Here is a 17,680-nt window from a genome sequence, read left to right as displayed (position 1 = left end):
CTAACGCGATATAAATCATAAAATCGCGTTAGGCGAAAATACATCGCGATAATGCTTCAAAAGGAATATGCGATGCGCCGTTTATAGTCGCTAAATAAACGGGAATTTATTTGACTTAAAATCTCAGCCCTCTTCACTCCGTGCGCAATAGCTTTATGCTACGGACAAAATGCTTTATGTCTGTTTAATTCCAAAGCTATTACGAACAAAGGGGACTGAGCTTAGGAACGGATAGTTTGATGAGGAGTAATTACAAATGGTTGTATAACTCGATTTTGTAGGTCTGTTCCAAATTTTGTGTATGTAACTGTTAGGTGAAATTGTACGAGTCATCTATGATTTTATTCGAAAGAGAATTATATCGAAATTAGAGGAACAAATTGTAGACAATAGGTGAACAGGGGTTCTTTATATATTTTATAATAATAATACATAGGTATACGATAAAAAAAATACGTGCTACAGTTAATTTACTTATAAAAGGTGATATAGAGAATATGGTACTTATGATGAAGAACGATATAAAGAATATTATATTTTTAAAAAATAATACGAAGAAGAGATTGTTTATAATCTCCAACATAAGAGGTGTTTTTCAATTCTTGTTTTCAGAACTTCGATACTCTGTATAATTAAATTTTTCATTAAGTTTTGCGTAAATATATTGGAAAAATGGATACAAAGTTTCTTCCATATCGATGTTAAATTGTAAAAGGAATACTTTATGCATCTTCTACGCTTTGACAATCTTATCTTTAAAGCACAAAATTTTATATGTTCCAAGGAAATGGTAATATATAGCAGAATATATAAAAGAGATGTAGCTTTAGCTAGAGATAGAGCCTTTAGCTAATTTCTTTCAAAATAAATCTGCTGGAAGTTCCATAGTATAGAAAATGCAATTATAGCAAGACGTGCAGTAACTTACGGTAACTTAATCTTCCGTGACTGATAGGAAATATGCATACCTGGTCAAACTTCAGCTGACAACGTTAAGTTGCTCAATTCAAATAGTGCAACTATCATCTATTTAACTTGTTAAAGTAACTTTCCTAAACTAACTTTCAGTCAGTGATAAGCGTTTATACAAGATTCTATAGAGAACACGTTATGTTTTTATAAGCAAAGAGACCCGATTCATAAAAACGTAAAAATTTATACTATTTTACACTCCGTTATAGAATCTTTCACCTCTAATTTTATAATTAAACCTCATTTCTTTGAAGGTAAACAGATATTCGAATATTTTCGTACACCTTCTAATATTTTCCTCTTTGCACGATGTTACAAAAGGTAAATTATCTCTGTTCTATTAAGTTCTTAAGTCCACACGAAACAAAGATTAAAATAACTCGGTATTTAAATGTAGGCTGAACCTTTCAGTATAAGTCTTCGCGAGACACGCGGCACAGACGCTTTTAATCGCCGTTGGTTTACACGCGCGTGTCTTTTCATGCATCTCCACTCATTAACCCTGTCCAGGAGCACATGGTATAATTCACACATAAGAAGGAAAAGGAACATCGACAGAGTTCATCGATCGGAGCTTGTTGCTCCGGCTTTAAACCCCAAACGACAACGTCCTACAACGTTCAAGGGAAAACTGCCAACTATTCCGCCCGAGAATTTTCATCTCGTTTTTCTTTCTTTAGATCGGACCGTGTCAGACAACCTGCCCGGTTACGCCAGTATTACATCCTAAGATTAGCCACGGTGCACACTTGGGAAATGCCATTCAGGATTTACGAGGAATTATGCAATGGCAATCCCTTTTCTTGTTTTTTGGAAGAATGGAATGAACAAATAGAAAAATAGATATCAAGGCATATCATCAGACTGCGGAAGCACTTGTGAGAAATTTAAAGATCCAAATATGCATAGAATGCATATATGTATATAAAAATATGTAAAATATTCAAAGTACGATACTCGTAATATTTTGCGGATGGAACATATTTCCGCTTGGATTCTACTTTTAGTGTAATTATTATTTTCGTGAACACAAAGACGTCTATCTTCTCTCTTTCTTTCTCTGTCTCTCTCTCTTTCTTTTTTAGTTTTAACTGAAATGAGTTTGGGAGGGTTTTATAAATATCGAAGGATTTTTTTTATAGAATCGGTAGAACGTTTAAGGGGTGAAATAGTTTTTGAATTGGAATAGTTCTCGCGTAATTACTATAGAAGCATTTGATATAAAATTATTCATTCACGTTCTTTGAATGAAAATTACACATCGAACGTGAAATTTTAGTAAAATGAAAGTTTCATTTCACATGGTTCTTCGTTAAGTCCTTTGCTTTACGTCAGGTCCTTTACATCGATAGGAAAGTAAAGGAAGTTCATATTTAATTGGAGAATTTTTAATCTGAATTTTTAAAGAATCCTCTTATATTTGATTCTCTTATATTGTTCATATCTACTTGTATAAAAAGGACTTTATCTTTGCGTACGATTTATCCACAAACTTAATGAAGTTGTAAAGGCAAAATTGAAATTTTTTCTTTATGTGAAATTTCCTTATTTTATTATATCTGTTTCTCATTTTAAGCAACCTAGATATTCGTAAAGATTTTCAAGAAACAGCAAGAACTAAACCACACCATTAGATTCGATTGCTTTAATTTATTACACTTCGTAAAATCCGTGTCCTAATATTATTATATCAGTTACAGTTCAGAAGCAGGTTCTATACTTTTAAAATAAAAACAGAGAAGTATTATTTTGTAATTTTTAAGCAACCAAGCGTGTCCACTACTGAAGACAAACTAAATTCATCTCATAAAGTTTCAAGAATCGTATCATTTTATGACTATGCGTAGCAAGAATGCAATTTATATTCGTGTCTTACGGCTTCTACTGTCTCATTTTAACAAATAATGCAAATTGCCCAAGATGCCAGTAACTTCTTACTGCAATCGACTTCTTTATTACTTTCCGGATACATATTCCTTTGATGTTTGTCTTTTTCAGTAAGCTGAATCTATCTCTAGAAATCGATGAACAAATTCAACTTAATATATTTTTTAATCGTTGTTTCAATGTAATAAAAGATGTATGACAATATGAAATATCTACTTAAAGACCAGAAGTTGCTGTAACGCCGGCTGAACTGTAACTAGAATGTCGTGAAACGATATTTTCTTATTAGATGGGTATACAGTCTTATTATAATGCTATAAAAGAAAATGGAACTCAGCAAGGTAACAAGAAAATGGAAGGAAAATCCTAATATGCCAAAGTACTTGAATCTCACGGTAATTACTTTCTTTAACCACTTAAAAATTTTATGAGATCCATGAAATCAGCTAGAAGAAGATTTTTCTATGTGGAAATAAAGGATCTAAAAATATGTTAGTTGTCATTTAAATTTAATAAAATAGCGATAAACTATAGAGAAAATAGTACAAAATAGGTATAGTATAATAAACTACACAAAGATCTGAAGATGAGACTCACTAAAATTATTGCATTTCTAATTAGTAAGAGCAGACACATTGATTTATAAAAGTATATTTTTCTTTGCATTTACTATTAGATTGATACTCATGACTATATTCATTAAATTAAAAATGGCATACCGGAGAAAGCATTTCTATTTGTTCAACGCCACAACTAATATTACATATTAAACGAAACAGCCGTTCCTTCTCACAGTCATTTCCATTTTAACGGAGTTTTAATTAAATTCCATATTAATTGAGCCGTTACAATGCATTATCGTTTTACCCACCAGAGAAACACCATGCGGAATGCCGTGATAAAAATTGCGAGAATATTTATTTACGAAATATAAAAGCATTGATACATGCAATCTAAACAAAATTCAACGCGACTTTTATTCTTAAAAAATGAATATCCTTCGATCCGAAAAATTTGTACTGCATGGTAAAACAGATGACAATTCCATGAGATAAAAAGAAACTTGATGTTAATCACCGGTTCACCTCGCCCGTACAATTCGAAATAAATGCCGCGTTAGCAGTTTCATTTGTGGCCACACCGGCATGCTTGTGCATTATTGCGACGCGAACTACATCGTATTCCACGATTGCATGCTTTGAACTTAATTTATCATGGCATGCGAGGCAGTTGCACGTTTCTCCGAGCTGACGACTAAGAGTTACTTTTATTTTGTTCGTTTGTACCATTGACATTTATAAGATAAGATAAAATCACACCTATCGATGGATTAACGACAATAGCGATTCAATTTTATGAAAGGCACAATTATTCTGGTTGGACGAAAAAGGGGACATTTTGTTTTATTCTTGAAATTTCATTAGAAAGTAGTAAATGGAAAGACGATTGATTATACGTATGTATACACTTCGAAGTAGATGTTCACAAAAAGGTAATTACAGAATCGAATAATTAAAAGTAGTATCATAAATATATTAGAATATTGTTTATCAAGAATTTTGGTTACTATTATTAACATATTTTTGTTTTAATTACGTTAGTCGTCAATTCTTTTTTTTAGAAACGAAATACGATAAAAGTGTAAAAAAGATGATGATCAGAGCAATCGACTAAATTTATGGCGTCGAAGGAAATGACGAAAAACTTATAGCCATTAAATGGCGGATCATAAATATGAAACGATGAAGATAGTATTCTTGACAGAAAGTTGTCCACTAGAAACTAGGTTAAAACTTTCGTGCACCATATTTGTGGACACTGAATTCTCCTTTTATATGGCAGTAAAACTTCTAAACATGAGATCTAGCACGCTTTTAACTTCCTGGTACCTTGAACCTCTGGTGAAATTGAAACTATAACGTGGAATTATGTATGGTATTATCACGATATGTTTCGCAACGAAGGAAATATGATAAATAAAAGGAACAAAACGGAAAGTCATTGAATTCGTGCGATGAGTTGAAATAGGTTGCTTTCTAAACATGTAAATAATTTATTTTATTTTATTTTTTCTTATTAGTATTTATTTAATCGTTATATTCAATCATTTAGAAATTAATTCATACTGTTGTTTTAATGAAAAGCGTATGTAAATGATTGTCTTCATTGAAACACAATTGAACAACACAACATTTTCCTAAATGATAGTAAAATTATGGGTTTAATTCTGAAGCTATTTCTATCTTTGATCATTGAAAATCCCATAGATTAGAGGTTTCATCAGTACGTCGGTTCAAACTTTCCTTTAATACTCATCGTTAGCATAAGCTCTTGTTTGATTCAATTACCTAAGCATTACGGCTTGAACGCAATTTAGTATAATTAGATATTAAATATATCGATCAAAATAAAATTAATTTCCCGATAACGTTCAGAAGAAATTTTACAAATATTTTTACTGTGTTTCTTATTACTCAATTTTTTTTATAATTTACTATTTTAATAGTATACAAATATACGTTGACATTATCATAGAATATTAATAAATCAGTGATTCATTTTGATCTATTGTAATTCGATATCTAAGGTAAAAGGGTAATGTCCGGAATTTAATTGGAATAAAAGTTTTAATTTCGACAGGAGGATGCTAGATAGGTTCAATTTTAACATGAAGACTGAGGAATTTGCAGGGCAGAGTAATTGGAAATTCGCGTAGGCAGATCTGAAAGTGCGTCCTACCGATGAATATTGGAAAGGCGGCGTCTATCCTCCTTAATTGATCGCGTAGATATAAAGACTTCGTAAAGAGAAAAATCAAAATTGTAAATTTTAGAAATTAGAGAAAAACCATTTAATGATTAAATAACGCGTGTAATCTTTCCCAAGCTAAAAATATATGTAATTCTAAAGTTTCTACATTTCCAAATATGAAACATTAACGATATTCGATATTATCGATTGCCAAAAATAAAAGACAATACACTAACATCAAAGAGTACAGCATACATTTGTAAACGAAACGTAAATATGTCGTGAAAAATAAATGTACCTACAAAAAAGACAATTTTTAACATATATTACTTACCTACATTATATTATACTATTTCATTTGAATAATTTCTCCATAAATCAATACCAATTATTTTACGATTGCTCTTTAACCATTAGCATTTAAAGTAACATTGAATCATTAGAAATTCATCGAGAGCAGGAAGCGTATCACGAATAAGGATTACACGTCGTCTGTGATAAATCCGACTCATTTGGAGCCGCGGTTAAAATCTGCACTATTTCCAGCTATCCCCTGAAAGGCCGTAAATTGGAGAGTTAACTTTCGTACGCCTTCGAAATGTATTCGCGAGAAAAATGTTGTTAGAGTGGCATAGAAGCGATTGGACGCTAGAAAAAGGCAATTCAACGTGGAACGCAGATATACACGCCCGTCTATTTTCCACAATTTACAGCGCCAGTGTCAACTTATATTTCCTCCGGCGAAACTCAAGAAATTACTTAATACAAGCACGAACAATCACGTATTTTTGCTGTAGTCTCAATTTCGTCGTCGATCAATTAGCCTCGTGAAGAAAAATTGTGTTTTTACATACGACTAATTAGACCGAGTAATTTCTATCCAAATAGTTTCTAAGCATTCAACGACGAATTACAAAACAATATCGAGGAATACTAAATTCGAAGATAGATTTAAAAAGACGTTTTAACACTTTTCAATTTATCGAGTTGCTCGATATATCTTATGAACGTCTCATATATCCTATCATAGAAGTCTCTAATTACGGAACGACTTGATTAACAAGTTAACTCTTCGAAAATATAACACAATAACGAAGAATTTAGAATACAGTTAATTCTTAAGAATTTTGCATTTCTCGTATCAAATACAAAAAATATATATCTAACTTTCCATAAACGATAAATATTAATAATTGTGTTACATATGATTCACCATGGTACGTCATTGTCAAGCGTTTAAATCAGCTATTAATGTCCCAAACCTTCAAATAACCAATCCGTCATCGCGTCTTACGAATTTCTCGATCCAAGTTCTATCCGCCTATTATGCATTCACGTTCTTTAATTTCTCCATTAATTTCATTCATAGTTGCCACGCCCCCGCGCCCGTAGCATTCATTATTCATGAAATTCTTCCGAATCCAATCGTAAAATTCTACTAACGGGTCTGTGCTCGCGTTGAAATTTCGTTTGTCAAAGCGAAGGAGACGTCCTTGCTCGTTCGTGTCCCACCTCCGCGTCACATTTATTCGCCGTTTTTGAATCTGACGTTTATTCGCCGCCCTTTCGTTCTTCTTTCCGCCAGTGAAACGCGTTACGAGTAATTCCCTCTCCTCTTCACGCGAATCGAATCGAACAAACGAACGTTCGCGGACGAGGAAAGGATTTCGCCGCGCAATCTTCCAGCGAGAATGAACGAACGTTTGAAATACGCGATGGTCGTGAAACGACCAACGACGAGGTAAAGAGCGAATGGTAAGTTTGAATACGACGATCGAACGTTTTCTCTAACAGAAGCGGACAGGCTCGATGATATTTCTGCGTGTTGCAATTTCAGTTGCGTCAGGGTGCGTTTAATTGCATGCTGAGTACCGCAGTGTATCTCTCATGTTAACGAGTTATTGTGAAAATACGAGGTGGATGCTATTCGATCGAAGATTAGAATAGAACGGTCGATTGTTGTAACACAGAATTTCACGGCGAGTTTCTTCTTGATGATAGATTTCAGTATGAATGAATGTAATTTACCTAATGATATAGTAGTTTGCTTGAGAACATGCAGTTAGTCAGAGAAACGTTCGTATTATCTCAATTATCGAATTCGATGATTTCTTTAAATCTCCATTTACGTTATAACGAATTGCTCTTTTTCAACAAACGAGATATCAATCGACAGCTTAGTTATTGCGCTATATATTGGTAAATGTTTCCGACTGTATACCGTTAAAGGATATTAATCATTTGAGTTCAACAATTGCAAGGATTTATGTTTCACTCCGCGAATCTCCCAGTGAGATTTCGCGTACACGCGGAGAGATAAAACATTTAAACGCACCGTGAATAAAGTCGCGTAAAAATCGGAGCAGTTAAAGTGAAACATCATTTTAAGGCTCAACACACGTAACTGTTTGGAATAGCGTTAACTGACGAACAAAGCCATTATCGCGTTCACCCGCTAGATCTAATATTAGTCCATCCATCGGCGGATCTCGATGAATCCAGAATTTGTCTGTTTTCATTTTCGAATTTAATACCGATATGCACAGACGCACGTGTATCGGGAATGGCAACGTTCACCGAATCGTTTTCAAAACTCTCTCCGCCCTTAACCCGTTGCGCAAAATAGACAGAGCCATGAATAAGTCGGTATTTTCAATTTTCTAGAAACCTTGGCCGGTATATTATGGGAGCAGACGACACCGGTTGAACTTTCGAATAGTTTTCGCTCGAGAAAACGCTACAAAAGTTCCTCGCGACTCGTCGTATGGAAATAAATTATTCTTTCCCTTTCAGAAACCTTTGCCAGCAGCAGCGCGAATACGCCGTTCTCTTTATCAATTTTACAGTGAATTACACCGACAGAATCGTTCTTTCGAACTGTAATTGCTGCCGCGAATACGAGGGAAACGAACGCTTTTTCGAATTCGCATTTCCAATGACTAACTTAACAACTCTGACTTTTTCCCCTGTATCATTCGATCTTTCGTGCGAGGAATTGTAACATCGGTGAAGTGGTTCTTTGGCAAATTAGATCGAAGTTACGTGATAATTTTATTGATACGTATTAAGAACTGGGATAATGACTTGCTTTCAGAAAAAGAAAATAAGCTGAATAAATTTCGCATAGCAGGAAATCAAATATGAACGTTGGTACGTGTATACGAACTTGTTACCGATAAATTTGTCATCGTGATTGACTATAACAGAAGATATGTCTCCTCTCGGACAAAAGTATTCAATGTTCGGTAATCACAAATTCATAAAATTGTTAGTAATGAGTTACGCGATATCGAGTCTGTTTAAACGAAACTGTCAAAGTTCCTCAAACTCTTCCACGCGTCAAATTCGTATTTTCGTTTGATGGCAAGAAAAGTATTAAAAACGTAGGAAAAGAATTACCCCACAATTACCGTGCCTTAGAAGAGTCTAACCCGCAAGCGCGAAATCAAAAAAAATTCAGGATTTATAGGAAAAAGATAAAAGTTTAAAACGCTACCCTCAAACTCTCCCCTAAACTCCTTCCAACAAGGATCGTTACAATCGCGATCCTGCAGCTGATCCGTTACAATTGGAACACAAATTCGCGATAATCTGCGCGCAAAAAAAGCATTAAAAAATAGTCGTTTCTATCCTGGGAAAGCGAGGGCACACCGGGTCCGGGACAAACGATGGGAACGATCCTACGAATTCACGACGAGAGAGGAATCCTCCGCGGGGGCTGAAAATGAATCAGCCATTTGCTGGCGCGCAAGAAAGAACAGTGGTCGCGACACGTTCGTAGATTTTATCTACGACTGGATGTAGAACAACGCGCAACACGGTAGTCCGCGTCGCGCTTACGAGCTCCCAGTTAAAGCTGCCGCGGCACACGTGCGCCGAATGCGAACGCACTCGTAAATACACTCCGCGTGGATTAACACGCGGCCATCACGTGCCACGTGTGTTTCACCCCTCTCTCATCCCCTCGCAATTTCATCTCTCTCTTCGTTATATTCACCCTTTTTCCATCTCACTTTTCCCACTTGCCTCTGTTTCACCTTCTATTCTTCTGTCTCTTCCTTCTGCCTCTCTTTCTCGTTTGCATTCGACGCGCTAGTAGGGTGGCCAGAGAGAGAATTCCAAAAAGAGCAACGACAGTGAGTTATGTCGTCGAACCGAAAAACACGGCAAGTGCGAATGCCACCTCGACCCTCTTCGGCCAGCGGGATTAATACCGTATCGCGTAATGCACCTACGAACCAAGGCTTGGCGCGTTATTTTTCGTTCATTGCACCTCCTTCTTTTCTTTCTCTCTCTCTTTATAATACTTTTTGTTGGCAAGATATACGCGTGAACGCATCGCGATATGCTCGTGACACTGCATAATGCAAATCCAACCGCTCGTACGATTCCTGATGCATGATCGTGTTCCTCGTAGTGTCTGAGTAGAGAATTCGGCAGGCTTCGATACGTCGATCGTGTTCACTTCCATTTGAAAGGTTTAATGAGAAAGTTTGTAGAGCTGAAGGTTTGTGTAAGCCCATTTAAGAGAAGTTGTATGAGTTGGTGTGAGTTCTCTTCCTTTTAAATCAGTGATCAATTTCGTAACAACGACAAAGATGCCAGCGATAAATCGTCAACAGCATTCTACTTGAAAAGATTACATTAAGAAATTCGCATCTCCTCGATTCTTCGATAAAAGCATCTCGTATTTTCTGGATATTATGAAATATATCTTGCTTTCGATATTTTATATATCATTGTATCTCTGCGTATATTTTGTCGTGTTCGAAGCATTGAAATTACCTACACATTACATGATTTCAATTTCTGTAAATATACTAATTGTTCGCAAAAACTACAACCACCTACCCATAGTATCTTTGAATATCTTTGTATCTTTGAATATATCTTACGAAGCGTCTTTTATAAAACTGCACAACACCGAGTACAAGCTGCTTATCATATCATGTTATACTATAGTCTGCGATAAAGTACATAGTTTCAAAATGTGACTGATATAATTCAAAGAATTCATACTACACCATTGAACTACTGCTGAAATAATGCAACATTTCGATGAACTTTTATCGTAATCTACATCTTCTTCGTGATATATTTTGCAACGAGGTCAGCCAGATTTAAACCGATACGAATAAATAATACACCGAACACTACTAAATACTATTCTTCCACGTTCCTATTAATAAGAGATCTCTCTTAAGAAGACGAAGAATACTAAATAAATGTCACGAATGGAGTACACAAATATCATGGTCTCGGAATAAAAATACGCCTTTGATTCATTTTTATTTTATCCATCCATTTATTTATTTATTAGATCCATTCACAGAAACCTATCGGATTAAGGCTCAACTTCTAAATAAATTAAGGTACAATAAATTATTCATATACACTACATGATTAATTATTCTCTTCATACCACTTCGCAGAATAACTTTCCTACGGCAATCTTCCCCGATGAAAATATTCCGGATAGGAGAAATTAATCGAATTCAATATTCATATATGGAAATATATATGAATAAACTTTGATTTCTGTGTCTAGATATTAAAGAAGATACGCATCACTACTTAATGCAAATATTTTGTAAATCGACCCTTATGGCATTACGATAACAGTTCTTTCTTCTATAAATTTCATAATATTTACGAATACCTATAAATAAATTAAAATTATATAAACGAGATGCTTGGCTAATAAATTATCGAAAAGAAACGTAAAATAAAAACCAAATGTCTCTTTTTCAATTTTACTTCAAATATAACAAAATAGACGCGTGGAAAATTTAATGGTTCTTTAAGGAAATATCTTTCCTCTTTTACAAATCGCGCACTCGCGTGTGACTGCGCTTAAATGACTGTTAAATGAATATAAAGGACTTAAGGAAACGCAAAGCGCAGGTACTTGATGGGATCGAGACTGGCTCGTTCCTGGAAACGTACCAGCCCGATTATTATAGACGACTGAATTTCCGTTGGGACGATACGTGAACGTATAGAGATTTTAGACGAAGAATGGGTGTTCCAGAAGCAGATCCGGTTATCCAGAAGTGCGACTGAATATGTAATACCTGGCATAGTCGACAAAAGAAAAATAGAAGAATATTTCTTCATTTCTATACTTGTAATACGTTCGTGAATTCAAACGAAGGAAATGAAATACGTGTTAACTTTCCTGCAGAAGATCAAATTCACATAAAACTAAATCCGACATCTAAACATTTTAAATACGTATTTTAATTATTAATCGGGAGACGACGAGTGGAATCATTATTATTGGATCTTCAAATTTGTTATTTAAATATTTAGATTTCGTTATGAATAAAATTGCAATGTGCCATGAAAATATCATTTTCATATTACTAGTTGGAGCGAAAAATTCACGATGTTTTAAATTTGCTTATTTATAGTACAATGAATATTTATCATGCTATTTATATAAATAATACTCGTGTACCTTAATTATACCTCGATGCAAATATTACTTAAAATTCTACCAACATTCAACCAAATTCTTAATCAGTATTTCTCAATTTTCTTGACTTATCGACCACCGCGATATTAATTTATTCCTCCAAACCGTACTCGAAACAACCTTATTCTACCTTCTCACAATTTAAACGCGAACGTACATATTCATGCTCGTACGAATTATAAATTGTACAGCGGTAACAGCCGCGTACACGTGAATCCAGTCACATAAACATCGATCAACTCCCGTTCATCGAGCAAAAACGAGCAAAAGAATAGTTTCGAGCGTACAGTGTTCCAAACATCCGCAAGACGACACGACTCGAGAATTACGAAGCGACAACGCAATCAATGACACGCGACAGCAAGAGCAAACACAACCGGTAGAACGTAAAGCGATTTCGAGGTCAACGACCAGAACGAAGAAAGCCTTTCCTTCGTTCCATTCATGGCGGCGCGTAAATAAAGGCCGAATTACGTTTGTGAACCCGATTTTCCAACGAACGAACGACTGTCGATTTATCACCGGCCAAGACCTCGTTACCATCGTGTTCCACGTCCCATGATTCCTTCGGTTGTTACGACTGAACCACGGGAAACTACCCTACGTTCACGGTTTCTCAGAGTTGTAACGACTATACAGGCAGAAACCACTCTGCGACGACAAGCGTCCTCGCGTTTACGAGGGTTGAAAACTTGTGGAAGTGAGAAACCGCGAAATCAGTCAAGTGGCATTCCTATCCTTCTTTCTAGCAAATCCTACCTGTGGCTCGTTCGTTCTCGTTCAAACCCCTAATCCGTCTCTTTAGAATGGAATCGTATTCCCTATTTACTTTTTATACCTATTTATTTCTTATTTCCTGCTTATTTTTATTTTCTATTTATTTATTGCGAGCAACTGTGAAGATTTCCAGAAGGCAGGACCGTAAGGCTATAAATCCTTGCATGAAAAATCCTTTTAAATTGTTTGTGATATGTATAACGACATTCCCTCAAAATTGAAAAAAATAGGAATACGGAACATGCTCTATTGTGTTAAACTACATTAATCAATTATATTTATGGAGCAATAAATAGATCGCGGATGTTTTTGGATTTATGGAAGAATTAATTATGGAAGAAAAAATATACAAAATGCGAAAAATAAAATATTCATTATACCAAATCCCTATTTAGATTTCACTAAACTGTAAAAGGACAAATTTAGATGAACATCCGCAGTCTGATGATAAATCTCCCAAGAATAACACGTAAACACTCACCTAGGCCGCATGTTGAGTCATTCCATCTGACTTGACAGGTGGTTAATCTTGCCCTTGATGAATCTCTCCCCCTAAACCGTTTCTACCCGTCTTCTATTTCACCCGCTAAACTTCCGACTGCTTGAAGGTGACTCTGCTACCACTCTTAAAAGTTCACTCCGCGACACTGAATCGTCTAAACTTTCTTCCTCTCTCTCTCTCTCTAGTACCAATCAAATCACCCGATCGAAGAAAGCAGAAGTTGAAGTTCAATGTAACGCGGTCGAGGTACACTCGATTTCAGCTCGATAGCCGCAACTGTAAGGGACCGACGGTGGCGCCAATTTCCAAGGTCGGGCCGAAGAGCAAGGTCAACGTACTTCCGGGTCGGATCGGCACCAAAGATCTCCCTCTGATCACTATAGTTACCGCACGCTGTCGTATCGAACGATTTTCCTCGCTTTCACTAACAATCTGTAAGAACGAGATCCTCGTAGGTACCAATCGCGTTCTACCACTCGCTATGTCGCAACCGCTGACAGCCCAATCGACTCCACGGTCCACCACTCACTGACAACAGTCCCTTCGTGACACTTGCCGCTTCCTTCTCGATTTTTCTCCCTCCTAACCTCCTCCTACTCCGCGGCTGCCGGCACAACGTCGTACTAGACGTCGTCACGCTGATCTAGTCTCTCTTCTGCTCTCTCTCCCTCTCCTCTTGCTCCATACACACTCTTACTCCTCTTTTTCCGCTCCTGTCTCAACAGATCACCAATAATAGTTTTAGCCTTAAGTGTAACAATTCTCCGGCATAGTTATTTTAAACCTACTAACCCTTCTTTCTTGGTTCGCGAACCAAATGTTGAGAAGAAAGAACTCGATGCGATCGTGCGATAGGGGTTGAAACGACGATCGGTCGTCAAGGTGTATGGGTCACGGTTCCAGGAGGCCCAGCGAGCTCCACGCTGTTCTGCGTGGCTTTAAGTCGACGACGAAGCTACCAACCGGTGGCGGCCGATTCAAATTCGCTCCCCACGTGGCGGCGACGGCGTCGTCCTTGCGACTGCCACCGGCACGACGCCCGGCGCCGGGCAATGCGTCGCCATCTTGCGGCCGCCGGCTAAATCCGTTTTAGTGAACCCGCCACCGCGACGAAATTGCACCAGACATTTTCATGCTTCCTTCTTTTTCTCCTTTTTTCTTCTTTTTTTTTCTTTGATCGTTTCTCTCGTCTCCTTTCCTCTTCGTGTTTCTGCTTCACCGGTTTTCCCGGCTACCGGGGACCTGCAAGGAATCTGGTGGTTTCAGAGCGATAGCGAATCGATGGTATCGATGCTGGGTCCTAGCGTTTATGTGTATGTATACTCGTTTCGTGAGTTTCACATGGGAACTGTGTATGTTAATTATAAGGAGAATTAATGCGATACCCAGGTTGATGATAATTTTTATTGTAATGAGTTTCGGTAAATTAGGTTTATTATCGTCTGGAATGTCTCGGTCAGAATTTTTTTCCTAATTGAATTGTTGTGGAAATTGTTTGCATAATCGGATTGATATTATTAGCAAATCTTGTAAATCTTATAAATCCTACAACGGTAAAAAGTTTGTTATATAAATCTCATAAATAATGCAAATTTCATAAGCTAATTGTTTGTACTACTTGGGATATTTGACAAAGTTTAGTACATATATTTATAAAACAGATATACAATAAATATTTCTTTCGCTTAAAAAAGTATAAAAACGATTTCTCTAACTGCGCAAAATCGAAGGGCAAAGATGTTTCTCATTAGAGTAATGGCACTGAATATGTATCAACGGCACTTAATGATCCATAATACGTGTACGAGCATCTTATAACGAATTAAGTACAATAGCTCTGACAATCGTAACGCGTGCATTAATAAAAGTTGAGTCATCTGATTCGTAACAAAGTAGGAATATTAAAGAGAAGATATGACACCGACAGCGATTCAAAAGACTTACGAGTAAAAATGAAATAAGAAAGAAGCGATATACAATACGGTAGATATGTTAGAAAATATTTTATCTTATCTTCTTTTCTTTTATATTTTTTCAATTTCTTCGCTTCAACTTCAATCGTATTTTTTTGAAAAATTAAAATACGTTCTTTCTTAATCTAAACGTTTAAATTATTGAATTAAGACGAAAAAGCATATTCGTAATGGTACAAAGTGCAGACTTGGGTCAGTATAGACAGAACAATCAAAGGAAGGAAAACAAGCGATAACAAACTAATTTCTATGTTGTTTCCATGTAAGAGCGGTAATCGAATCATAACAATAAAATCATTGGCGCCGTATAAATAACATTGGCCTGCTCTTTGCGCCACTTCAATCGCTTTGCCTCACATGTGAGTACGATCTGTCTGACATGTGTCAGAGTAGAAGCCAGTGATTACAATTCACAGAACCTGACGATTGAGAGAACATTGTTCTACATTTTTACGCATCGATAACGCCTTCATATACTCAGAAGTGCTTTAATCTTAATTATTCTAATACAATTTTACACTACGAAAATCTCAACCTTTTCGATATTAAGCAACACTGTACTTTAAAAATTATTAAACAACAAAACAATAAACGTATTTTTTTTTACCAAATTGGTAACAAAATTGGTAAGAAAAAATTCAAGAAGATCAGTTAATTAATGATAATAATAATAAATATATATACACATACAATTATTAAAAATATCGATTACAATTTATTTCGTAATATTTAGATATTTTATAAAAGCAACTTTTTATCAATATATGAAAAATGTTCGGTCTTCAAAGGGACAAATGTATTCAAACACTTTCCCTATACAATGTTTTGCGAATAAAATAAAAACGACTATCGTGACGAGTCAATTACCATCGAAACTATATTTGGATTCATTGATGAATCAAAGCGTAGCTTTCTATTCAACTTCGATGTTTTAATACACGATAACGATTTACTAAATATTAATGAAAACGCGATACGTATTATCGCTTCGTTGAAGAATTAGTCGTTCGTTGAATAATCTGAAAAGAAGAAACAGACGTCTAAAAACGGACGTGACGTACTCGAGTCGATAGAGAAACAAGTCTCTTCTCCTCCGGCGATCGTGCTGCTAACGCTACTGTAATCGGAATTCTATAACGGGAGTTCATCATTCGCCCTCCCAACTTGATCTTCTGCCTTTACGTCCACAAGACCATTCATTCTTGTAGCCGAAAGATAAACCTCAGTGATCGAGTTATATTAGCGTGACTCACGATGATTCCTTCCTGTGTAAACGTTGTTGATGTAACATGGCGATCGACAGCTGCACCATCCTTGTAATTATTTTTAAATATGTTGCTATAAACGTCGGGGATTATGGATAGACCTCGCGTCAGTTTCTAGAAGAATTGTAACAGGTTTTTAACAAATAACGACATCGCTTGGACTGGAATATTCTATGAAATATCGTTAAGGGATTTTTTAATCAAATTATGTCCACAATCTTTCGATGAATTTTCTATTCTTGTGAAAAATTGATTTATCCGATTCAAGTTACTGGACAAAAAGAGACTGGGTAATGAAGATAGTATATTCTGTATAAAATCAGCAATCTTTTCAGAGAAATAGCAACAGAAGCACATAGATTAAAAACAACATGAAGATAGAGTTCGATCTTCTTTAAAGGATAGCCATTTTTAAAAATTAAAGAAAGAATCCAACGTGATTCGATCAAACAGCGGCGAAAAACGATTAAAGCGTAGAACGATTAAACGAGACTTATAACGAAATAATAGAATTTTAACAGCGTTCCTTTTAGAAAATTTTCAAAATTGTTGATATAAGTATATCGCTATTAAACAAGAAATAACCGAAGTTAAGAAAAAGTCTTGAATAATTCTTTTGATACACGTCGAATTTGATATCTTCGAATCTACTGAGAAAGCAGTTTCATATATGCAGAATGCAACTCACATTTTTTACCGTGTTATTTATCGTTTACCGCTGTCGAGATTTCGAGAAGCGCATATAGGTCACAAAGTATTGTGAGTGAGAATTATGGCTTTCAACGGTTGACAGGAATGCAGAATCGACACGGCGATGATATTCGTCTTTTAACCGAAGAGAATGAACCAACCTGTCACCCAAATTATCAAAATTTTTCACAGGATAATTTATTTTCTCAAAAAGTTTCTACATTATTATATTCGTATTAACCCGTTGACCTACGACTTACGTTCGAGAATTTTGGTCCGAAAACGTAAACAAGCTATTGTATATTATATTATATATTATATTTGGCTCGATCATCGTACTACGGGCTATGCCCGTAATATTTACGTTTGGTCTGATCATCTACTA

General features: G+C 35.8%; 1 protein-coding gene across 7 annotated transcripts in view; it reads right to left on the bottom strand.

The window, feature by feature from the left end:
• Mp (collagen XV/XVIII-type protein multiplexin) overlaps positions 1-14,365 on the bottom strand; it is a 344,778-nt gene extending 330,413 nt beyond the window's left edge. For 3 of the 7 annotated variants that reach the window (XM_033350748.2, XM_033350752.2, XM_076617749.1), the window contains exons 1-2: positions 14,160-14,362; positions 13,347-14,080 (exon numbers count right to left, since the gene is read on the bottom strand). In XM_033350748.2, coding sequence (XP_033206639.1) covers positions 13,347-13,357 — 11 coding nt within the window. In that variant the 5' untranslated portion in view covers positions 13,358-14,080; positions 14,160-14,362. Of the gene's footprint in view, positions 1-13,346; positions 14,081-14,159 lie in introns of all 7 variants that reach the window. The other 4 variants (XM_076617747.1, XM_076617748.1, XM_033350745.2 and 1 more) reach the window with 3 other exon arrangements.
• Between the last annotated feature and the right edge of the window lie 3,315 nt (positions 14,366-17,680).

This window comes from Bombus vancouverensis, chromosome 4, assembly GCF_051014615.1.
Source record: "Bombus vancouverensis nearcticus chromosome 4, iyBomVanc1_principal, whole genome shotgun sequence".
Classification (NCBI taxonomy): domain Eukaryota; kingdom Metazoa; phylum Arthropoda; class Insecta; order Hymenoptera; family Apidae; genus Bombus; species Bombus vancouverensis.
This window is presented reverse-complemented; position numbering and strand designations above follow the sequence as displayed.